The sequence below is a fragment of the Microcaecilia unicolor genome, chromosome 8 (genome assembly GCF_901765095.1).
Source record: "Microcaecilia unicolor chromosome 8, aMicUni1.1, whole genome shotgun sequence".
Taxonomy (NCBI): Eukaryota; Metazoa; Chordata; class Amphibia; order Gymnophiona; family Siphonopidae; genus Microcaecilia; species Microcaecilia unicolor.
In genome coordinates this window covers 212,477,977-212,502,850 of record NC_044038.1, presented here as the reverse complement: position 1 = coordinate 212,502,850, position 24,874 = coordinate 212,477,977, and the positions used below count along the sequence as shown (strand labels likewise).

Sequence of the window (24,874 nt, the reverse complement as noted above, 5' to 3'; positions counted from 1 at the left end):
CCCGTAAAAACGGGCTATTATAGGAAGGGGGGGTTGACAGGCCCGCCCCCACCGCCGAGTTCGCCGCTGCCCCTCCCCCTCGAGTTCGCGCCCCCCCACCAGCGAGAGTCCGGGAACGCAGCACTGAGCTCTGCTGAGCTGCCGACGTCGGCCTTCGTTCTTCTTCTCTGCCTGTCCCGCCCTCGTGTGACGGGACAGAGGCGGGGGGAGCGTTAGACGGCGGTGTCCCTCCCTCAGCAATGCGCAGTACAGACCCTCTGTGTTCCGCCCCCCGTCATCACGTATTGACGTGGGGGCGGGGCAGAGAAGGTCTCTACTGCGCATTTGCGAGTGAGTACGACACTCGCCATTTATATGTTTGACTAGACTTTGAGCCCGTAAAAACGGGCTATTATAGGAAGGGGGGGTTGACAGGCCCGCCCCCACCGCCGAGTTCGCCGCTGCCCCTCCCCCTCCGAGTTCGCGCCCCCCCACCGAGCCGTCACCACCCATCTTCCACCCGGCCGGGCCCTCGCTCCGCTATTGAAACAGCGAGAGTCCGGGAACGCAGCACTGAGCTCTGCTGAGCTGCCGACGTCGGCCTTCGTTCTTCTTCTCTGCCTGTCCCGCCCTCGTGTGACGGGACAGAGGCGGGGGGAGCGTTAGACGGCGGTGTCCCTCCCTCAGCAATGCGCAGTACAGACCCTCTGTGTTCCGCCCCCCGTCATCACGTATTGACGTGGGGGCGGGGCAGAGAAGGTCTCTACTGCGCATTTGCGAGTGAGTACGGTCACTCGCCGTTTATATGTTTGATGCTTAGTCGGCATTGATTTAAGCACTGATTTTTTAAGCACCTAAATTTAGGAGCGTAACATGTAGGCAGCTGTAGGGATGGAGCTAGGGAGGGGATGATTTAGGATCCTAAATTCAGTTGAAAACAGGGAGGGGAATTTGGTTCTTATGTTCTGTCAAGGTTTTAGGACTGGTATAGTTTTGCTTGAAATTCCAGTAAGGTCAACAGAGTGAAAACAATCTGTATATATATATTTTTTTTACTCTTGCATGTGATTATAACATTTTCCTCTTTGTCTGAAAATATGCACAGAACTTTGGTGCCTGAATTTAGGAGCTCACGTTAGCCTCATAGTTATTCTGGGTACGTTCTGGTTAAAGCCTAAAACTCTATGAGACAGTGGATGGGCTGCTGGCAAGAGGAAGAGACTTAAGTATTAGATAGAAGAATAAAAGTTGAAACTGTTAATGCAAGAAGGTTTTAATTTCTAGCAACTTGTTAACAAGGAAAATAAAGTGCACAAATGAAAACAATTGTTGCAAAGCTTTCACAACCAATATCTGCGTAGACATTCTTGATCAATGCTTAAGTTTCGTCCTTGGGTCAAATGTCCTGCTGTACTCACTGTTGTAATTTCTTTCTGCAGGAAATGGACCTCTTGGAGAAAGGAGCTGTTATTTCAAGACTATAGTTGCTTTGTGTAGGTAATTAAAGACCATTAAACACAAAACAAGATAGAAAGTGATATCTTTTATTGTACTAATTTAAAATTGTGCAAGCAGACCCAGCTGTTTTGCACAAGACTTTCAATTACGGGATCATATCAAACAATGCAATTCTTAGAAACACAGAAATATACAATCATGGAAAAGGGGACTTGATATACTGCCTTTCTGAGGTTTTTTACAACTACATTCAAAGCGGTTTACATATATTCAGGTACTTATTTTGTACCAGGGGCAATGGAGGGTTAAGTGACTTGCCCAGAGTCACAAGGAGCTGCAGTGGGAATTGAACTCAGTTCCCCAGGATCAAAGTCTGCTGCACTAACCACTAGGCTACTCCTCCACTCATTCCACCAATAAGAGCCAACCTCATCAGTGATGTCACAATGGCTTGATTGCCCGATACTTAGCTCACTTCTGATATTGTGATGTCATAAGGGAAAGGAGGGAAAGGAAATGGGACTTGATATACCGCCTTTCTGAGGTTTTTGCAACTACATTCAAAGTCGTTTACATATTATATGCAGGTACTTATTTTTGTACCTGGAGCAACGGAGGGTTAAGTGACTTGCCCAGAGTCACAAGGAGCTGCAGTGGGAATTGAACTCAGTTCCCCAGGATCAAAGTCCACTGCACTAATCACTAGGCTACTCCTCCACTAGGAACATTCCATGTAGAAGCCTGCTCTTGCAGATCACCAATGCGGCCGTGCAGGCTTCTGTTTCTGTGAGTCTGACGTCCTGCACGTATGTGCAGGACGTCAGACTCGCAGAAACAGAAGCCTGCGCGGCCGCGTTGCTGATCTGCAAGGGCAGGCTTCTACATGGAATGTTGCTAGTGGAATAGCTTTTTGTAAACTAGTTCCCTGATATCACTTTAGTTTATCGCTAGTGGAATAGCAACATTCCATCTAGAATCTCCAATAGTAGCAACATTCCACCTAGAATCTCAAATAGTATCAACATTCCATGTATAATCTCAAAAAAATATGAAATAATAGCAACATTCCATCTAGAATATCCAATAGTAGCAACATTCCATGTAGAATCTCAAATAGGGAAAGGGAAATGGGACTTGATATATCGCCTTTCTGAGGTTTTTGCAAGTACATTCAAAGCAATTTACATATATTCAGGTACTTATTTTGTACCAGGGGCAATGGAGGGTTAAGTGACTTGCCCAGAGTCACAAGGAAATGTAAATCACCCAAATATAGGGAAAGAAAAAAATAAAGCTATGGAACCAAGAGAACAGGGGCGGACTGAGAGTGCTCTGGGCAAAAAAGTCAGTAGGCTGCTATTGAGACAGTTATGTAGGAAGCCACTTCTTGCCCTGGGATTGATAGCATAAAATGTTGCTACCATTTCTGCCAGGTACATGTGACCTGGATTGGCCACTGTTGGAAACAGGATACTGGGCTAGTTGGAACATTGGTCTGACCCAGTATGGCTATTCTTATGGTCTTATGTTCGGCAATAAAAAAAAATACTGGATTGTTCCTTTTTGATGCAGTATTAGTTGTGGTCTTGCTGCCTGTTAAATCAAGCGTTACAATGCATTAAGTCTAAAACTTAATGCCTATTAGTACAATGACTCCTAAGCTTGTTACTGAGGCAATGAAGGGTTAAATGGTTGACCCAAGATCATAAGTAGCCACTGGGGGATTTCAACTGGACTTCCCTGGTTCTCAGCCAGTTGTGGCTTCTCTTTCAGTCCATAGAGGTTGATGGCTTACCCAAAATAGCTTCTAAGATGAAAGCATGGCAATTGTTTTTCTCTGTTTTTAATTTCAAACCATAGTAAGCTTCGTTTTGTATACTTCCCTATTACACAGCACTCTGCTCTGACAAAACAGTAAAGTTTTAAAAAGACATTCCATTAGCCTTGACTTCCGCTCAGGAAAAATAAATATTATCGTGTGCTCTATTTACAAACTTAGACACACAGCAACAGTTCATGTTTAGGCTGGCATTAGAAATTCTGGTCCTGACTGGCTGGCCGCTCACACACCTACACCATACGTCATGCATGATAGTAGATCTTCAGAGCCTGTTTACTTTCTTCTGTCTTTATCAGTGTCTTGCACAAGACTGATTGATCGCAATCTCCAGGGACAAGGATTTCAAAGGCATGTGTGCCGCCCTTCAGAAACCTAAACCATCTAGTACCTGAGGCAGAAAAAAAATGCAACAGGTTATAAGATTTGATTAATCACTTTTGCAAATCTGAACAGAACAATCTCATGCATATTCATTAGAGAAATTCTGAAAACCAGAGCCACTAGTGGTCCTTCAAGTCTGGGAGTGAAGACTAAGGACCTAATGCTTGATTCAGATTGGTAATGCCTAGATGCACTGAATATCAGCGGTGCCTGATGGCTGCCTTTTGCCCAAACATTCAGCACCTGTATCTGAATAGGACCCAGTACTGAATATCTGGGAACAATTCAGCTAGTGGTCAACATTTAATAAAATGCTGCCCACTGCCTGCTGAACGTTGTCCCTTCATTTATACAATCTTACTAAACACATGGAGCCCTATACAGCAGGGGTTCTCAACCCAATCCTCAGGGCACACCTAGCCAGTCAGGTTTTCAGGATACTCACAATTAGGGTTACCATATTTTGTCCCCCAAAAAGAGGACACATGCCCCGCCACCTTTCACACCCCACCCATCCCCTTTCACGCCCCACCCATCCTCTTTCACACCCTCACTCCACCCCTGTCACATTTTCCCCTCCCGCCTGTCACACACCCCTTCAGCTCCCCTCCCCTTACCTTACTACTGCCCTGGTGGTCTAGTGACCTCTTCGGGGTAGGAAAGAGCCCACTCTTTCCTGCCCGGAGCGCTGCCCTGCACGCATCCTTCCTGTTGGTGATTTCGGCGCCGATTCAAAATGGCCGCCGAGAGTTGAAGTCTTGCGAGGCCACTTCAACTCTCAGCGGCCATTTTGAATCAGCGCTGAGATCACCAACAGGAAGGATGCGTGCAGGGCAGTGCTTCGGGCAGGAAAGAGGGAGTTCTTTCCTGCCCGAAGGCGAAAGAGGTCACTAGACCACCAGGGCAGTAGTAACTAAGGGGAGGGGAAGGTAGCAATCTGCCCGTCTGTCCGGATTTCTGGACAAACGGGCAGGTTGGCAAAACCCGCCCAGTTGCCCGGACACGTCCTCAAAAAGAGGACATGTCGGGTAAATCCGGAGATATGGTAACCCTACCCACAATGAATATGCATGAGATAGATCTGCACACAGTGGAGGTAGTGTATGCAAATTTATCTCATGCATATTCATTGTTGTTTCCTGAAAACCTGACTGGCTAGGTGTGTCCTGACAACTGGGTTGAGAAGCCCTGCTCTACAGTTACACATAAGAGACAGGTACTACCTTACAGACCACGTCGTCTACAAATGCAAATAGCACTCTCACATAATTATCTTCTGAAGGATAAGTTCAAAGCTGGGATTCAAAATTAAGGTTGGTAGAGCTCCTTTAACCCAAACCTGTGGGCCGATGCTCAAAACATAACGCTGGGGCTAGAGGCGATTAGCACCAGACTAGCTCTGGCATTACTAAGCATAGAAGGCTCAGAGGGCTGAAGTTAGGGTTACCATATGGCTCTAGAAAAAGGAGGACGGATTGAGCCAGCCGGGTTTTACTTCCATTGCTTTCAATGGAAGTAATTGAAGTGCAAGAGACAATGTGTGTACCAAAGATGAGCTCAAATAGCATGAAAATGTAGTCAAATGGATGTTAGTGAGGTCATTTCCTATTTCCTCCCAAAGCTCAGAGAACAGTGCACAAAACAAAGCCACCCTTACTGCTGAAAAAAGTAACACCAGTTTGGACCAGGCATTAGGGTGTTTGAATAGAGGATTTCTCATGATTCTTTCTTTAAAATCTGCCAGTTTTTATATAATTTGGAAGCAGAAGGAAGCCTGTGCAAACTCCTAAGCACTGGTAGTGAGAGACGAATGTGTGCGAGTCAGAGCAAACCCGAAAGTGAAAGTACACATTGGTGCCTGTTTCCAGTGTTGCCAGATGGAGAAAATTTTCAACGCCCCAAACTAGCCCAACCCCCCCCCCCCCCCGCACGAAGTAATTTGCATATGAATGACATCACTAATATTAATGATGTCAATTTGCATACGAATGACATTAATAAATATTAATGAGTCAATTTGCATACAAATGACATCATTAAGCCCGCCTCCGTGGGGCTTCTATTGGCCGTGGCTGCGGAAAAACCAGCCAACCCGCGGCTGGTGAAAAAAAACGCAGCTGGGCAAAAAAAAGGCACCCAAAATCCCGCAACCCGCACGCGGCGTGAAAAAGCTGCAGCGGGTCGCGGAAAGGACCCAACTGGGCGAGAAACCCGCAGCCATGGCAACTTTGCTTGTTTCTTGTTCTTAAATATAAGCCTTCCACGTGGAAAAAAAAACTATTGCAAAGCTTATATTTAAAGGCGCAGAAAACAGGAGCTAATGTGTGCTTCACTTTTGGGTTTACCTGGCGCATGCGCACAAGAGCTGAGCTTACCACGAAATTCTTCTGTCCACGCACCAAGCATGTTCCCCCTTGCTTTCACTTTCCCAGCACACATATAATTTGAATACCATTTCCTTTGAGCACTGGCGAGCTAGTCTTCTGAGCTGTTCCAACAGTATGGGTTCTAGCTGTTGGCTTTACCACGGGAGTTCTAAGCATCGGCCCAGAGGACTCTGGTCATCCCTCTAACACTGTGCTGTATCTCATCCTAAGATGCAATGTTCTGGTTCTGACACCATAATCATTCCCCACCAAAAGTCAGACTGTGATGTTAACACTGAAGGAACACCGGGCACGTTTAAAGAAACAAAAACACAATTCATTTCACTTAAAATAAGGGATTTAAATGGGCATGAGAGTCTGCTGCCTGCTTAAATGCCAGATATTCACAGCACTTAACAAGGTGGTTCCACTGAATATCTCCTTTGACCGCCATGGCACTGTCCAGTTAGTGTCCAGGTTGTATTGGGCGGAGTATGCGCAGAGTTGGTAGATATGTGAGCACTGGCCATATTTAGTGCCGGTGTCCGCATACCAAGGAGGTTTAATGACAGGAGATGGCATGAGCCTATCTGGCCTATTATGTAGGCTGAAGCCAGTAGGTGGAGCTTGTTGCCCTATATATTACATTATTTTGGGTATACCAAGATGGCAGCGGCTGCATTGGGGAGAATTAAAACCTCCTTAGGTGGAGTGGGTGGAGACCGGCTTCAGCTTGTGACATCATATCGTCTCCTGTCATTAAACCTCCTTGCCATATACCTAACCAGGCAGAAAGGACCACACAACAAGTCCATTCTTTGAATAATTAGGCATGTGAGTGCCATCACTGATTATTATACTTATACTATTCTTATGTTCTTACACTCAAAGAATAGTTAAGCTCTAGAACTCGTTGCCAGAGGATGTAGTATCAGCGGTTAGTGTATCTGAGTTTTAAAAAAGTTTAGACAAATTTCTGGAGGAATCATTATCCCACCCACAGACAGACCAACAGATAATCATTCTTACCTTATCGCCTCAAGAAAGCTACTGGGATTTCTCGATTGGGGATCAATGTTCCAGAATGGATGGTTTCTACTGGATCACTGTCCGTTGCTATGATTTTGTACTTTCGAAGAAGCTGGAAAACAAAAGATACCATTAAATGGTTGCAAAACTCTTCCCCAATAGTTCTTCACATTGCATCAAAAAAGTCAGCCAGTGACACCAACACTGAGAAGAGCAGTGGGCTGAGAATCAAGAAAGCCAGGGTTCAAATCCCACTGTGGCTCCTTGTGATCTCGGGCAAGGTGCCCCACCCTCCATTGCCTCAGGTACAAACTTAAGGGTTGATATTGAAAACTATTTGACAGTCACAGCACTCTTCCAGGCCCCCCTTGCTCTGGAATACCAATTCCTACTGAGCTTTGACTGGAAATATCATTTCAAAAGTTCAAGGCAATTCTTAAGGCCTATTTTTTTTTTTTTTAATCCAAGGCATTCCACACTAAAACTCAATGACATGCAGTATAATTCTTCCACTTTTGTGATTCCTGGAAGCACAGCTTCAGTGACTCAGAGGCCTTGGGGATTAACCAATTTCTGGTAATGCCTCTGTCTGTCTTTTAATACCTAATTATTAATTTTTTTCTCTTGTTCTTTGTTTCTCCAATTGTACCTATCACTTACTTTCCTGCTATAAATTGGTGTTCTTTGCTTTGTTTTTTGATTTTATATCGTGAACTGCTCTATTTTAAAAAGGAAGAGCGATATATCAAATCAAATAAACCATAAACCACAGTCTGTCTGCTTCTTTTCACTGCCTCCCCCCACCCCCCACCCTATCCACCTTATAATTGCAAGAGAAAAACGCCTAGATTTCGACCCAAATCGGGAGATAGACGTTTATCTCACAAAAACGAATAAATCGGTATAATGGAAAGCCGATTTTGGACGTTTTTAACTGCACTCCATCGCAGAAGCGTACAAAGTTGACGGGGGCGTGTCGGAGGCGTGGCGAAGGTGGAACTGGGGCGTGGTTATCGGCCGAGGAGAGAGAATCGAAAAAATAAAGGCATTTTTAGCGAACATTTAGGACACTTTTGTTGGACCCTTTTTTCACACGAACAGGTCCCAAAAAAGTGCTCTAAATGACCAGATGACCATCGGAGGGAATCGGGAATGACCTCCCCTGACTCCCCCAGTGGTCACTAACCCCCTCCCACCACAAAACATGATGTTTCACAACTTTTTATTTTCACCCTCAAATGTCATACCCACCTCCCTGGCAGCAGTATGCAGGTCCCTGGAGCAGTTGTTAGGGGGTACAGTGGACTTCAGGCAGGTGGACCCAGGCCCATCCCCCCCCTACCTGTTACAATTGTGCTGCTTAATGCTTAGTCGTCCAACCCCCCAAACCCACTGTACCCACATGTAGGTGCCCCCCTTCACCCCTTAGGGCTATAATAATGGTGTAGACTTGTGGGTAGTGGGTTTTGAGGGGGATTTGGGGGGCTCAACACACAAGGGAAGGGTGCTATGCACCTGGGAGCTCTTTTACCTTTTTTTTTTTTTTTGTAAAAGTGCCCCCTAGGGTGCCCAGTTGGTGTCCTGGCATGTGAGGGGGACCAGTGCACTACGACTCCTGGCCCCTCCCACGAACAAATGCCTTGCATTTATTCGTTTTTGAGCTGGGCGCTTTCATTTTCCATTATCGCTGAAAAACAAAAACGCCCAGCTCACAAATTGTCGAATAAAACATGGACGTCTATTTTTTTTCGAAAACACGGTTCGGTCCGCCCCTTCCTGGACTCGTTCTCGGAGATAAACGCCCATGGAGATAGATGTTTTCGTTCAATTATACCCCTCTATGTATTTTAGAGTAAATTTACCTACACGTTCAGCTAATTTGTACTTACAATAAATTTTATACACGTATCATTTACAATTGTAATTTAGGCCTCCTCATATTTCTCTCCTCCCATCATTTCTATTTTACTTCTTTTTTTTTTATTTTGTGTAAACCTATTTTGTTTGTAGTATATGTGAAATGGAAAATGTAGAAAGACAAGGGGACACTCAAGGATGTTACATGGAAATACTATGGACATACTTTTAAATATTTTTTCACTCAACAAATAGTTAAGCTCTGGAACTCGCTGTTGAAGGATGTGGTAACAGCGGTTAGCGTATCTGGATTTAAAAAAGGTTTGGACAAATTCCTGGAAGAAAAGTCCATAGTCTGCTATTGAGACAGACATGGGGAAGCAGCTGCTTGCCCTGGGATTTGTAGCATGGAATGTTGCTATTCTGAGATTCTGCACGGAATCTTGTCACTATTTAGGATCTGGAATCTTGCTATTCTTTGGGGTTCTACATGGAATCTTGTTAATCTTTGAGATTCTGAATGGAATGTTGCCACGATTTGGGTTTCTGCCAGGTACTTGTGACCTGGCTTGGCCACTGTTGAAAACAGGAAACTGGGCTAGATAGACCATTGGTCTTACCCAGTATAGGCACTCTTATGTTCTAGAGGTGTAATATGGTCATAGTAGAAGATACTATGTTAACGACAATGTTAATAAAACTATGTAAGCCACATTGAGCCTGCAAATAGGTGGGAAAATGTGGGATACAAATGCAATAAATAAATAAATAAGATACCAGAGTGCTTGATATGTAGCATTCAACAAGGAATTGCAATAATCAAGGTGACCTGTAATAAAGGCATGCATTAAGGCAGAGGTCCGCAAATCCAGTCCTAGATTTTCAGGATTTCCACAATGAATATGCATGAGATTTATTTGCATGCGATGGAAGCGGTGACTGCAAATAGATCTCAAAATCCTGAACACTAGGCTAGGTTGTGGGCCTCAAGCATTGGCGCCGACTCCATGGGTGCTGTGGGTGCTCGAGCACCCCCAATATTTTCCCTGCCGGAACCGGAAGCTCCCAGCCAGGAGCCAGCCCGCTGCCCGACCTCTTCTCCCATCTCCATCAACAGATTCCGCCTGCCCCTCGCCTTCCTTCCTGCATGCCGCCCAGAATTTAAAAGTCATCTTACAAGGGTCTCGCCGGCAGCAGTGAAAGGTGAGCAGGCTCAGTGAGTCGGCGCTTCAGCCTGCTTTCCCTTCTCTTTGCTCTCAGCTCTGCCTCTGGTCCCGCCCTTGCGGAAACAGGAAATGAGGGCGGGTCCAGAGGCAGAGCTGAGAGCAAAGAGAAGGGAAGGCAGGCTGAAGCGCCGACTCGCCGCCTTTCACTGCTGACGCTGGGATCCCGGTAAGATGACTTTTAAATTCTGGGCGGCATGCAGGAAGGCGAGGGGCAGGCGAAGGACTGTTGTGGGAGTGGAAGAAGAGGTCAGGCTGGAACTCGAGTCGGAGGGAGGGTGGGCCTGGAATTCGGGGGAGAGGAGAGGGAGTGGGGAGTGGAGAGGGGGAGAGGGGGAGGGGACCACCTGTAAAAAAAAAAATCAGCACCCCCAATCATTTTGAAAAGTCGGCTCCTATGGCTTCAAGGACTGGATTCGAAGACTCCTGCACTAAGGTATGTAAAACGTCTCTGGCAAGATTATAAAATGGATAGGAAAATACCTACTGTGTCTGAGTGTAAAATCCTATATCGATGTCAAATTGGTTAAAACAAACAATTTCACAAAAATGGCCTTTCAGGCCTGGTTATTCTGCTCGGTTTACTCAGTAATTTGGATATAAGTTATTAAACACCTAACTGATACTTTTAAAGCAGTGATTTAAAACTAAAGTTATAATGGTTGCCATTGTGATAATCTGAAGTGGAAAGAGCTGCCTAAGATGTCAGTGCCGAATGAGAAGTGGAAAAGGCTTCTCAAGTATTTTGTTTTGACTTGCACTTCAGTGCTCTAACCATCAGACTCTAAACCATATCTCCCTTTTTTATGGCATTTTCTGAAAATAAAGAAGGCATTGCATAATTAAAGATTTCCTGACTAGAGCTAGCGAACTGGATGGACACAGCCAATGGGAGCATGAAGAAAGACTAAGGAGGCTAGGGCTTTTCAGCTTGGAGAAGAGACGGCTGAGGGGAGACATGATAGAGGTATATAAAATAATGAGTGAAGCGGAACAGGTGGATGTGAAGTGTCTGTTCACGCTTTCCAAAAATACTAGGACTAGGGGGCATGCAATGAAACTACAGTGTAGTAAATTTAAAACAAATCGGAGAAACATTTTCTTCACCCAACGCATAATTAAACTCTGGAATTTGTTGCCGGAGAACGTGGTGAAGGCGGTTAGCTTAGCAGAGTTTAAAAATGTGTTAGACAGTTTCCTAAAGAACAAGTCCATAAATCACTACTAAATGGAGTTGGGAAAAAATCCACAATTCCAGGAATAACATGTATAGAATGTTTGTACATTTGGGAAGCTCGCCAGGTGCCCTTGGCCTGGATTGGCCGCTGTCGTGGACAGGATGCTGGGCTCGATGGACCCTTGGTCTTTTCCCAGTGTGGCATTATTTATGTACTTAAGAAAGCAATAAGTTTATACTCACCCAACAGAGAGCTAACTGGAGCTTTAACTCTGCCAGACGACGCCCAATGCACATCCTTTTCCCGATGCCAAACGGAATATGCGCAAAAGGATTAATGTTACCCTTTTCCTCAAGCCAACGCTCCGGTCTGAACTGACTCCAGTCATCGAAGTACTCTTCATTCAACCCCACAGCATGACTGTTTATTGTCAGTACTGTCTGCAAAGTCGAACAACAACAGAAGAGACCCAATTTACCTCTTGTACCGTTTGAACGTTTCTGGTTAGTTAGTGGTATTCTATACATCCCTCTCCCCCTTGTTTCTTATCATCCCATGTTTTTTTGTTAATCCAGTTTACCGTCAATGCTATGTTGGCTACCACATTGCCTGATTGTATGGTTTGTTCTGTGATTTTATTAATAAAGTTCACCATTAAAAAAAAATGTTCACCACTATGATGGTATTACCAAACGTGCAAGTTATAAATTTTATAAAGAAACAAACAGAGATTAAGGGCCCAATATTCAGACCACAAAGTTAGCCGGGCTGACTCCTGTGGTCGGCGCTCAGCCCAGATATTCAATGCCACACCATTTTCGTTTACCGGCATTGAATATCCAGGTGTTTATGGCCAGGTTCAACTTAGCCAGCCAAGCTGATATTCAGCGCAGGCCGGTTAAGTTCAAATTGGCCGAAGACAGGCCTGCTATTTCGGTGGCCTAATCTGGCTGTAATCGGGCAGTGCCGCATGCTGCCCGGTTACTGCCAGGGTTGCATGGGAGCCTTTACTTTCATCTCAGTAGGGAAGTGCTCCCAGTGGCGATCCTAGGTCAGCTGCCACCCGGGGCGGATTGCCGCTGTGTATCCCCCCCCCCCCCCCGGGTGCAGCGGCGTCCGTCCCCCAGGGTGCAACATGACATCCCCCTCCCTGATGCATCAAGCCTCCCTCCCCCGGCACAATGACACCCCTCCTCCCCCCGCGCAATGACACCCCCCTCCCCTCCCCGGCGCATTCTTGGCTGCTGGAGGGTGCAAAGAGCTGCTGCGCGCCTGTCATAAGACATAAGCATCGCCACACTAGGACAGACCAAAGGTCCATCTAGCCCAGCACCCTGTCTCCAACAGTGGCCAATCCAGGTCACAATCACCCGACAAGATCCACGGAGCAAAGCATTTTGTACTGCTTGTCCCAGGAATAGTGGATTTTCTCCTATGTCCATTTAATAACATTCTATGGCCTTTTCCTTCAGGAAGCCGTCCAAACCTTTCTTAAACTCTGCTAAGCTAACCGCCTTAACCACATTCTCCGGCAACAAATTCCAGAGTCGAATTACGTGCTGAGTAAAGAAAAAATTTCTCTTATTTGTTTTAAACTTACTGCAATCCAGCTTCATCGCATGCCCCCTTGTCCTAGTATTTTTGGAAAGCGTAAACAGACGCTCCATATCTATCTTTTCCACTCCACTCATTATTTTATATACCTCTATTATATCACTGCTCAGCTGCCTTTTCTCCAAGCTGAAGAGCCCAAGCCGCTTTAGCCTTTCCTCATAGGAAAATCGTCCCATCCCCTTAATCATCTTTGTTGCCCTTCTCTGAAGTAACCTGTTCCGGGACAGAGGGAGAAGGGAACCAGCGGAGCTGACAGGTGCACGGCTGCTCTCTGCACCCTCCAGTAGCGTGCACCCGGGGCGGACCGCCCCCACCGCCCCGCCCTTGCTACGCCACTGCTCCCACCCGAAATGGGCACGCAGCAAGTGCTTCACTTGCCACACGTCCATTTCTTTTTTTTTAAAAACCCTGCCTTTTACCCGCTGCGGTAAAAGATGGCCTCGGCACGATGCCAGCGCAGGCCCCCTTTTGTTGCAGCTTTGTAAAAGGACCCATCAAACACGAGGATTTACTTGGTGTGAATCCTCAATGTCGAAAGTTAAGACGCTGATCCTGGTGCAACTGTGTCTAACCTTTAGTGCTTAACATGTTATTTTTCAGCGTTGATTTTTTGATGCTATTTATATAATTTGGTCCATAATAGGTGCTTAAAGAATGGACTTAACCCTCCTCAGTGCCTCAATTTTGCCACTGAGGGCCCTGTTTACTAAGCAGCGTTATAGGTGCGTTAACGTTTTTAAAGCACATTAACCATGTATGTGCCTACAATATCACTATAGGTGCCCACATGGTTAGCGTGCGGATTAAGTGTAGGCGTGCTAAAAACACTAACGCACCTTAGTAAACAGGGTCCTGAATGTTTAACCTTTTTGCCCATCCTTCAATGTATAAATTTGGCCACCTTTCTAAAAATTAAAATGGCCAAAGTTATACACAGACCTGACCAGGATTTTTAAAAACCCAAGCAATTACGCAATTGGCACTACCCCTGACTGTACAAGTACTTTTCAATATTACCTTCAGCTGGGCTTACTGTTGTGCATTGAAGAGAAGTGTATTTTGTTGTGCTTACTGCACTGATTTTCTTCATGTCCCTCAATGCATTTAGGGGCCCTTTTACAAAGGCACGCTGAAAAATGGCCTGCAGTAGCGTAGATGCGTGTTTTGGGTGCGCGCAGAATTATTTTTTTGGCGCATCTGTAAAAAGAAATGCCTTTTTTATAATTTTTTCCGAAAATGGACGTGCAGCAAAAGTAAAATTGCCGCATGTCCATTTTGGATCTGAGACCTTACCGCCAGCCATTGGCCTAGCGGTAAGCAGGGCCGCTGAGAGGGGGGGACAGAGGGGACAAAATTCCCCGGGCCCGGGCCTCCGGGGGGGGGGGGGGGGGGGGCAGCGCCGCAGCCGCAGTCCGGCCTGCCTGCCCTCCGTCGCTCCCTGGCATTGAACTTAATCGTCTCACCTTCGAAAGCGCAGCAAGCAGTGGCAGACCACTCCTTTCTTCCGTGTCCCGTCCTCGCCTGACGTAACCCATGAAGGCAGAACACAGAAGGAAGGAGTGGTCTGCCGCTGCTTGCTGCACTTTTGAAGGTGAGGTGCTTAAGGTCTGTGCAGAGGGCCCGGGGGGTGGAGAGAGGGCCCGGTGACCTTGGGTGGGGGGGGGGCCAGGGGGGGCGGCCTTGTCCCGGGCCTGGCCCAGTCTCTCGGCGGTCCTGGCGGTAAGGTCTCAAGCGGTAACCGGGTGGTAACGCGTAGAATGACGATGACTACCTGATTACCGCCCGCGCACCAGAGAATAAAAATATTTTCCGGCACACCTAGCGGACGCACGTCAAAAATAAAATTACCAGAAGGGCCACGCATTAGCCGGGTGGTAACTCTAAATTGATGCATGTTGGGCGTGCATAGGCACCTACACAGCTTAGTAAAAAGGGCCCCTTATTTCTGTTCTATGTACAACTGTTTGCTTGTTTGAATCATTGTCTGATAAGAAATGGTACTCACTCCTTTCGGCAGCAAATATTCTCCGAGCACTGTTTCTTTATCAAGCGTGCGAGTCGTGAAGGGTACAGATGGTGTAATCCTGCAGACCATTCAGAAAGAATAGATTTTCAGAGGAGCACATAACATTTTTTTTTTTGCTCCATTAAACATCAAAGGATAATTTGGCACATTTATTTCAATAAAAAAAAGCAAGTCAATAATTACCTCATAGATTCTTTCAGGCATGCTTTAATATAAGGCATTCTCTTGAGGGCTTCAGCACTCGGCATCTGATCTGGTGCCAGCACTCTCTGAATTTCTTCCAGAAGCTTTTTCTGGACAGGTGGGTTGCGCGAAATGTGAAATATTACCCAGAGTAAACTGTTGGCTGTCTGTAATATGAAGTAAGATACACATGTTCATTTTAGTGTCCTGGGCCACTCCATTACCACTGGGAGACAACACACTAGAACTTCACTCACTGAAAATTCAGCAGAAGTCAATAAGTCCACAATCATTCATCTCATTCGCTTCCAAATTCACAATTAATAGCTTTATCCAGCACAAACATTTCAAGCTATATTAGCATAACTCAGCTGGGGTCCTTTTACTAAGGTGCGCTGAAAAACTGCTTGCGGTAGTGTAGGCCAGGGGCGTAGCCAGACCTTGGCTGGAAGGGGTCCAGAGTCCAAGGTGGGGGGGGCACATTTTAGCCTGCCTCCCCCAGCCGCCAACTCTCCCCGCCGACCCTCCCCCGCCACTTTCGACCCCCTGCCGCCAGCAAAGGTACCTTGCGGCAGCGGTAGGGGGGTCGAAAGTGGCGAGGGAGGGTCGGTGGGTTGAAAGTGGAGGGGGCCAGGACTAAATCTGTGGGGGCTCATGCCCCCGTGGCCCCACCTAGCTATGCCTCTGGTGTAGGCGCAGGTTTTGGGCGTGTGCCGATCCATTTTTCAGCGTGCCTGTAAAAAAAGGTCTTTTAAAAATTTTTGCCGAAAATGGACGCGCGGCAAAACCAAATTGCCACACGTCCATTTTGGGTCTGTGACCTTACCACCAGCCACTGACTTAGCGGTAAAGTCTCACTCAGTAACCGGGCGGTAATGACCTACGTGCATCAAATGCCACTTGGCGCACATCCGATACGCGCATCCGAAAATAAAAATTATTCATTGGCAGCTGACATCGGACACGTGCCAGAAATGAAATTACTGCAAGAGCCACATGGTAGCTGGTGCATGATGGGTGCGTGTAGCCCCTTAGGGGCTCTTTTACTAAGCAGCAGTAGGGCTAACATGTGAGTAGCGCGCACCAAATCGACACTACCACTGGGGAAATGCAAGAGCCCGGAGGTAATTTAGAAGCTGGTATGTGCTGTTTCCCGTGGTAGAAAATATTTTTCTGTTTTCTACAGTGGAGGGCGCTCCCGGCGGTAAATGGCAGCACGGCCACATTGGTTGCGAACTGCATGATTAACATGCTAGTAGCCGCTAGGTCAATGGTTAGTGGTAAGGGCTCAGCCAGTGCGCTCTACTTTTAACTTTAGCACACAGCCATTTACTGCCCCATTAAAAAAGCCTTTTTTTCCCAGCCATGGTAAAAAATGGCCCAACGAATACCAATTTCACACATCCAAATTACCACAGGCCACTTTTTACTGCAGCTTAGTAAAAGGGCCCCGTAGAAAACCAACAGACTGAGCATTTTTCCCCATAGACACAAAGAAGGTAATGTTATAAACCAATTTTATATCTAAAATGCTGTTTTAGTAATGTATATGGGCTACTTTAAAATCAGATAATGTCTAAAAGTGCACAAAGCACAAGCTGGTATATGGTCATTGTTTAAGGGCTTTCAAACCTTATGATGCTGGGCTTGTGATACTTGCAATTAAAGAAAACCTTTTTTTTTGTAAGACCTCAGTTTGGTGGAGTCATGGGTCTCTCATCGATTTTGGCCTCCGCTCTCCAATCGTCACTGGTCTTCAAATATGTATTTTAAATATTTTTATCATTATATTTTTTATATATGTATATTTTTTTGAACTTTTAAAGAGTTGTGACGATTGGAGAGTGGAGGCCAAAATCGATGAGAGCCCCATGACCCCGCCATGTCTTACAAAAAAAAGGTTTTCTTTAATTGCAAGTACCACAAGCCCAGCATCATAAGGTTTGAAAGTTATCATTTGATGGACTTGTGCTAAACATATGAGCTTGAAGTGACATTGTTTTAAGGGCAACACCTAGTGGCTGAATTCAGGCCTGTGATTGCAGGCTTCCAGTAGTAGGTTCCAGTGCTTGGCTCCCAGTCAAAATCAGTCACTGCAATAACCAGACTCCAGACTAAGGGGTCCTTTTAATAAGGTGCGCTGAAAAAATGGCCTGCACTGGTGTAGACGCATGTACTGGAGGCACGTACGTCCATTTTTCAGCGCGCCTGCAAAAAAGGCCTTTTTTTGTGCTGAAAATGGACGTGCGGCAAAATTAAAATTGGCGCGCGTCCATTTTGGGCCTGAGAACCTCACCGCCACCCACTGACTTAGCAGTAAAGTATCACGCGTTAACTGGGCGGTAATCGTCAGCACGTGTGCACTGCCAATTACTGCCCAGTTAGCACCGTGCTCTGGAAATCTTCCGGCGTGCATAGCGGACGCGCGTAAAAAATGAAATTACCGCCCGGACCTCGCGGCAGCTGGGCGGTAGTTCCAAATTGGCACGCGTTGGGCGCACATAGGCGCCTATGCGGCTTAGTAAAAAGGGCCCCTAAGGATGTTTGGGATGAGAGGAAGGCTAACAATGGTGAGAAACATCCCTGGGAATGAAAGTTCAAGGGTTCAAATCCCAGCCCTGGTTCCATCTGACTTGAAAGTTCAAGGAGCAGGTTAAAAAAACAAACAAACAAAAAACCAACAACAAATGGGTCTGAGAAAAATTAGAAAAAAAGAAAATGATGACCAGTTTTTACCGTCTCTACAGCCCCAATCTGTATCTCGGTGATGGCCGCATATATCTCTTTCTTGGAAAGCTGACTGTCAGCATAAATATTACACAGGAAATCTTCAGTGGCTTCATCAGGATGTTTCATCAATCTTCGGTCTATGTGACACTTTGCTATTAGGGGAGATCATTTGCAAAAGAGTATAGTTAAAGTGCATCAACAGTACAAAAATGGTATAACAAATAGCATGCATTGATCAATTAAGTTTCCTCTGCCATCATAAATCAATGATCTTCTTTTCAGAAGTCGTGTCAGCGGTGTCAAACCACACCAAAATGAATGAGGCTGAATGTAATCCCATTTAAATAGTGTGACCCCCATGGGGAAGAAATATTTTACTTAAATTGTTATCTAGACTTCACCATCATTTTGCAATCCTGACAACTTCTCTGCCCCTGTGGGTAAGGTTACATAACCTATAGCACAGCTCAAAATAAACAAACATGAGTCATTTTCTTTCAGGCCCTGCCACTTCTTGGAATGTGCATTCCAATCCAGAACTCTGCATCATGGTAACATACAGAGCAAGGACAACGGTACGAGATAAGTGGTTTGAGCACCTCGGGCTATGAAGTGGAAAACATGGAACTTCAACCTGGCTTATAATTATAGGCCCTGATATTCAGACCATGGGAGATAGCCGGGCTGTCTCCCGTGGTCTGGTCTGAACCCGGATTTTCAATGCCAGGCCATTTCCGGTGACTGGCATTAAATATCTGGATTTGGGGGGGGGGGGGGGGGGGGGGGGCTGGTTTGAAGATAACCGGCTATGTCGATATTCAGACATAGCCGGATAACCGGCCAAAAATATACCAGGGTTTGACGTGGCCAAATATGACCACCAAACCCAGTTTAAAAATCGGCAGATAGCCAGTTATATCGCATGATATAACCGGTTATCCACCAGCCGCTAACCGCAGATATTCAGTGGAGGATAGCCGGTTATCCCCTGCTGAATATCAGCGGATAGTCGGTTAAATGCTATTTAATCCGTTAGCATCCATTCTGACCAATTAAATAGTGCTAAATATTGGGTGGATACTACTTGAAGGCCACCATTTTGAGATTGGAAATGGCATCAGCAGGTACAACTGGAGATTGCTCCTGTCCATGCTGGTTCCAGTCCCAAAATGGTGGTCGTGACCTTCCACAGCAGTCTTGGGATGCTTCTGCTCCGAAGAGGCCACTAGACCACTAGAGCTTTTAGAAGGTAGGTCAGGGGAGGGCTTGGGGGGATGGGGGAGGGCAGAGCTGGTGGGCAGCCCAGGGGGATGGGTTTTTCTGTCAGAGGGGAGGTTGACTCAGGGAGACGGGCTTTCAGCAGCAGTGGTGGCTGGGGGCAGGGCCGTGGTTTTAGTTTCCATCAAAAATGCACAGGCATTTTCAGCCGAAACTCAAAATTTAATCACTTCACTCATTGTTCCGATTTCTAGATCATTAAAAAATATATTAAACGGCACTGGTACCAGTACAGATCTTCAGCTTGGAAAAGAAGAGTGACCAAAATGATAAAGGGGATGGAACTATTCTCATATGGGGAAAAGCTAAAGAGGGTAGGGCTTTTCAGCCTGGAAAAGAGATGGCTGAGGGGGGATATGATTGAGGTCTATAAAATCCTGACTGGTGTAGAATGAGTAAAAGTAAATTGATTTTTTACTCTTTCAAAAAGAACAAAGACCAGGGGACACTCAATGAAATTACAAGGAAATACTTGTAAAACATATAGGAGGAAATATTTTTTCACTCAAATAGTTAAGCTCTGGAATTGGTTGTCGGAGGATGTGGTAACAGTGGTTAGCATATCTGGGTTTAAAAAAGCTTTAAACAATTTCCTGAAGGAAAAGTCCATAGTCGGTTATTGAGGAAGACATGGGGGAAGCCACTGCTTGCCCTGGGATTGGTAGCATGGAATGTTGCGATAATTGGGTTTCTGCCAGGTACTTGTGACCTGGATTGGCCACTGTTGGAAGCAGGATACTGGGTGAGATGAACCACTGGTCTAACCCAGTATGGCTGTTCTTATGTTGGGTCAGTTCCGAGCCAGATCCAAAACCGAAATTCGATCAGCCTCTACTTAGAATTATGCTACTTGAAGGAGTGTGCATGCAAAAACACTGCAAAAAAAAAAAAAAAAAAAAACATTTAAAAAAACAAAAATCCATTCTGAACCCACTGTGGAGCCGTATCTGTTGATTAGTACAGTGGACTGAGAACCTGGTGAATCGGGTTTGATTCTCACTGCAGATCCTTGTGACCTTGGATTGTAAGCCCACTAAGGACAGAGAAAGTTTCTGTATATAATATATATAAACTGCTTTGGTTGTACCAAAGAAAGGTGATATAATCAAATCCATGACCCTTTACCCCTATTTATTAAAGTGCATTAATGTTTGAAAGGTACTGTGCAGAAATAGATAAAATTAATGCCTGGTAACTGCAGAGCCTCTGTGCCAACTATTCAGTGTGTTCCCAGCATTTTTGTGAGGGCTGCTGCCTATGAAAAGCAAAGGTGTCATATCCTGCACAGATTCTGGCTCTGTCCAGAACCCATACAACCATAGAATTCTGTCCTATAAAGCTGATAAAGAGTTCAGGCTGAGGGAGGGAGAGAAGATGGCCAGCACTGTGACAGTGTTTGCTAGCTGATGAGCAGTACATGAGGAGGCTCTCCCCCCACCCCAAACCCTCAGTTTCACCATGGTCCCTTGAGTTGCGAAGGCCAGGGCCGCTGAGGGGGGGGGGCAGGGGGGACAAAATTCCCTGGGCCTAGTGCCGCAGTCCCCGATCTCACCTGCCCTCAGTTCCATCGACCGTCCTCCACCGGGCCGGGCCCCCCGCATTGAAATCATCACAGCGCCTCTCACCTGTCACCTCCGTGACTGAAAGTGCAGCAGCGGCAGATCGGATTCACCTCCCTTCGGGCCTTCCCTCCCTGTGTCCCGCCCTCATCTGATATAACTTCCGCGAGGGCAGGACACAGGGAGGGAAGGCCTGAAGGGAGGCGAATCCGATCTGCCGCTGCTGCGCTTTCAGTTACGGAGCGAGGTGACAGGTGAGGCGCTGTGATGGCCCAACCCGGTGGCAGACGGAGGGGGGTGGGTGTGGACTGCGGCGCGACGGCAACGACCTCAGGGGCGGCCTTGCCCCGGGCCCGACCCACTCTCTCGGCAGCCCTGGCGAAAAGGCATATTGTCTAGGGAGGGTTCAACGACAGTAGCTTCAAAGAAAGGGGAGCAAAGATTTTATTAACAAAATGAGGTGATACAGTAGGAGCAAATCTGACCAAGTGTGAACGTTAGAGCTGCATCCTCACACATTTACAAATGTGTTTGAATTTACCTGTTTCGAAGATATTGTCCCAGGCCTGAGTATGATCCTTCCAGATTTTTGTGTTTAAACTCTTGTGAAGTTCAACAGGCGTCACCATCATCATACCAAAGGTACTCATCATCTGAACAAAAGCAAAACAGGAACCTAAAAACTGCTGTCCTGGCTCAGAATCAAGGTCCATCAAGCCCAATATACAGTTTTCAACAACGGTCAACCCAGGTCACTGACAGAATCCCAAAAGGTGGATAGAGTCCACGCTGCATACCCCCAGGGCCAAGCAGAGGCCTTCCCCAAGTCTATCTTAATCATTTTTATTTATTATTTCCTTGTCCCTTATTGTACCCATTTACCCCTACCTTACCTGACCCATTTTCTAATTGTATTTGTTTAATACCTACCGTACTTGGTGTTCACCATTACGGTATTTTGTAAGCCACATTGAGCCTGCTAATATGTGGGAAAATGCGGGATACAAATGTTACAAATAAATAAATAAATGGTTTATAGATTTTTCCTCCAGGAACTTGTTCAACCCTCTTCTATACCCAGCTTCACTATCAGCTTTTACCATGCTAAACAGTTAAATTTTGGATTTATAAGTTGATATACACCCAAAATATATCCATCTATCAGGAGGAGGGGCTGGGGCATTCTATGGGAGGTGTCTAAAGTTCAAAGGTAGCTGTGATATTTTTGACACTATTCATATAACTTACCCATTTAAGTTACACTGCAAAAAACACCAGGTCTGACTTAATATGGATATGTTATCTGTTTGAACTTAGACTGGAATATTAAGCAGTCCCACTTATAGAAATATTCCCATTAAAGATATATAAATAACTTATCAAACTACTGAATATCAGCTCTAAAGTATTTTCTATCAACAGTAGTTACTGCAAAACACCAGCACCCGCAGCACTGCATGTTCAAGGTGGTTTATATGAAACCTGTACTCACTGTTTTTATAGCTTTGATGAATTTTAAAGCATCTTCTCCTACGGTCTGCTGCAGAAGTCCAAACCTTTTCTCATACAGCAGCAGACAAATACCTGTTATTTCAAAATACGTAAAAAAACAAAACAAAAAAAAAAAACCAGTTAGCTGTCATTCCAAGAGTGCACTGGCTAAGATCTGATTCATTTCTTTAAGATTCACAAGAAACAAAATCTTGCACAGAGCAGAGAATGTTTTCAATGCAGGGGGCCCGGCCCGGTGGAGGGCGGTTGATGGAACTGAACATGTATACCCCGGAGGAAAGGAGAAACAGGGGTGATATGATACAGGCGTTCAAATATTTGAAAGGTATAAATCCGCAAACAAACCTTTTCCGGAGAGGGGAAGGCGGTAAAACGAGAGGACATGAAATGAGATTGAAGAGGGGCAGACTCAAGAAAAATGTCAGGAAGTATTTTTTCACGGAGAGAGTGGTGGATGCTTGGAATGCCCTCCTGCGGGAGGTGGTGGAAATGAAAACGGTAACGAAATTCAAAAATGCGTGGGATAAACATAAAGGAATCCTGTTCGGAAGGAACGGATCCTCAGAAGCTTAGCCGAGATTGGGTGGCAGAGCAGGTGGGGGGAGGCGGGGCTGGTGGTTGGGAGGTGGGCCTTGTTCTGGGCAGACTTCTACAGTCTGTGCCCTGAAAATGGCAGAAACAAATCAAGGTCAGGTATACACAAAAAGTAGTACTTATGAGTTTAAATTGTTGGGCAGACTAGATAGACCGTGCAGGTCTTTTTCTGCCGTCATCTACTATGTTACTATGGAGGAGTAGCCTTATGGTTAGTGTAGCTGGCTTTATCCTGGGTTCAATTCATACTGCAGGACCTTGGGTAAGTCACTTAGGGGCCCTTTTCAAAAGGCGCGGTAGGCTCTACGAGAATGCAGCGTGCGTCAAAACGAAACTACTACCAGGCTAGCGCACCCTCCTGGCAGTAATTTCAGCATTTTTTACAAGATTGCTTGTCTTACTATCCAGTCGGAACTTCATGCCACGGTCTTTTTAAAGACCGTCACGGCCATTCGCTGCGATTCCTGAACTCTCGTTTTCCCCAAACAAATACACAGACTCCTGATGCAGGCCTTGTGGCCGAAACACAGCGTTGCGTTGAGTCATTTCGATCATGAATAAAGACTGTTTTACTCGAGATCTTTTTTTGGTCCTGTCTCTGGATACCCCCTGGTTTTTATTCCCGCTCTCTTCCTTGGCTTGAGTTTCTTCATGGGATCTCTTGAGTTCTCCACGGGGAAGACCAACCCCACCGCCCTGCCCTTCCTACGCCACTGGAGCTTGAGATCCCCAACAGCTACCACTAAGGGTTTGCTGCTGTTGGGTGGGCCTGAGCCCTAAGTGGCTGGGCCTCAGCCTACCCAGACCCACCACTATCAAAAGTGTGGCTCTTTGTTAATCGTGTATGTTTTTTTTTTTTTTTTGAAAGAAATAACATGGTAAATGACAACAAAATGAAACTGTTCTGGATGAACACTCTAATAGTGTTCCTACATGTGACAGGGACATGAAGCCTGGGAAGGGGTATAGCACGATAAGTCAAGTGCAAGGAACACCTAAGATGTGAATGTCATATAATATCAATTATGCAATAAACTAATATACCTTTTCTTTCCTGTCCTGTTTTTGGAGTTCTTTCAGATGATATGACTTCTCTAGATGGTTAAGCAAATGTAATAAACCTGAACCTAACACTATAATCTGTTAATTCTATGCCATTAATTAGTATCTGATGAAATTGGGAGTATGCTTTTAAAAGTTGGGTTTGCACTGTTCATTTAAACAGGAATGCTACCCACAGTCTGCAGTTTGCCATATTTCAGCTGACCAACAAGGGCAGCCGAGACCACCTATGTCTGGGATTCTCATTGCTTACAATGGTTGCAGCTGTAGGGGATATATTCTCTGTGCTCAGTGTCTGGTGTGTGTGCCTGGGATTCTTAAAAAATTGTCCACAAGAAGAACCAAGACTTACTTTCAAATGACCATTTATTCAGTTCACAAGACAAATCAGGAATTTGTCCATTCTGGTCACAAAGGCTGTCCATTCTTAGCATGAAATCTACCAAAACCTAAAATCAAGAAACACAACAAAGCTAAAATGAGCAAAACCACTTCCTTAGTGACATCATAAAGCTGCAGAACAATCCAGGATGGTTCAGAACCCCAAATAAACTCTGCGTGAACTTAAGAGCTTCATAATCTTAGATTTGCAAGATAGAAGTAATTACTGTTCATTTTTATCTAACTGTTACAAGAGGGTACAGTTTTCTTGGCAGTAAGAGCCTTGTTAGATAGCTTATTGCTCTTGTGTCAGGGATGGTTAGAGTGGATTGTGGTGAGATAAAGGACTCCGCCTCCTTTGACTACTGTGCAGGTCTGCCGTCAGCTTTTGCAGTTCAATTCAATCTGTTATGTGGCTGGTGACAAGTTTGGCAAATCTCAGTGACTTCTGGGAATTGTAAATTTCATTTTTGAAATTCTACTCAAGGAAATCAGAGATTGCAAAAAAAAAAAATCATTATTTATTTATTGCATTTGTACCCCACATTTTCCCACCTATTTGCAGGCTCAATGTGGCTTACATAATACAGTCAAAGGCGTTTGCCCAGTCGGTGATAACAAATA

The 24,874-nt window shown here is 45.5% G+C and overlaps 1 protein-coding gene across 2 annotated transcripts in view; it reads right to left on the bottom strand.

Moving 5' to 3' along the window:
• Positions 1–2,921: 2,921 nt before the first annotated feature.
• Positions 2,922–24,874, bottom strand: part of LOC115476453 (1,25-dihydroxyvitamin D(3) 24-hydroxylase, mitochondrial) — a 56,866-nt gene continuing 34,913 nt past the window's right edge. For both annotated transcript variants that reach the window (XM_030212838.1, XM_030212837.1), the window contains exons 4-12: positions 24,222–24,318; positions 22,194–22,285; positions 21,243–21,354; positions 17,871–18,016; positions 15,135–15,301; positions 14,931–15,009; positions 11,554–11,751; positions 7,054–7,165; positions 2,922–3,665 (exon numbers count right to left, since the gene is read on the bottom strand). In XM_030212838.1, the coding sequence (XP_030068698.1) occupies positions 7,055–7,165; positions 11,554–11,751; positions 14,931–15,009; positions 15,135–15,301; positions 17,871–18,016; positions 21,243–21,354; positions 22,194–22,285; positions 24,222–24,318 (1,002 nt within the window). In that variant the 3' untranslated portion in view covers positions 2,922–3,665; position 7,054. The remainder of the gene's footprint in view (positions 3,666–7,053; positions 7,166–11,553; positions 11,752–14,930; positions 15,010–15,134; positions 15,302–17,870; positions 18,017–21,242; positions 21,355–22,193; positions 22,286–24,221; positions 24,319–24,874) is intronic.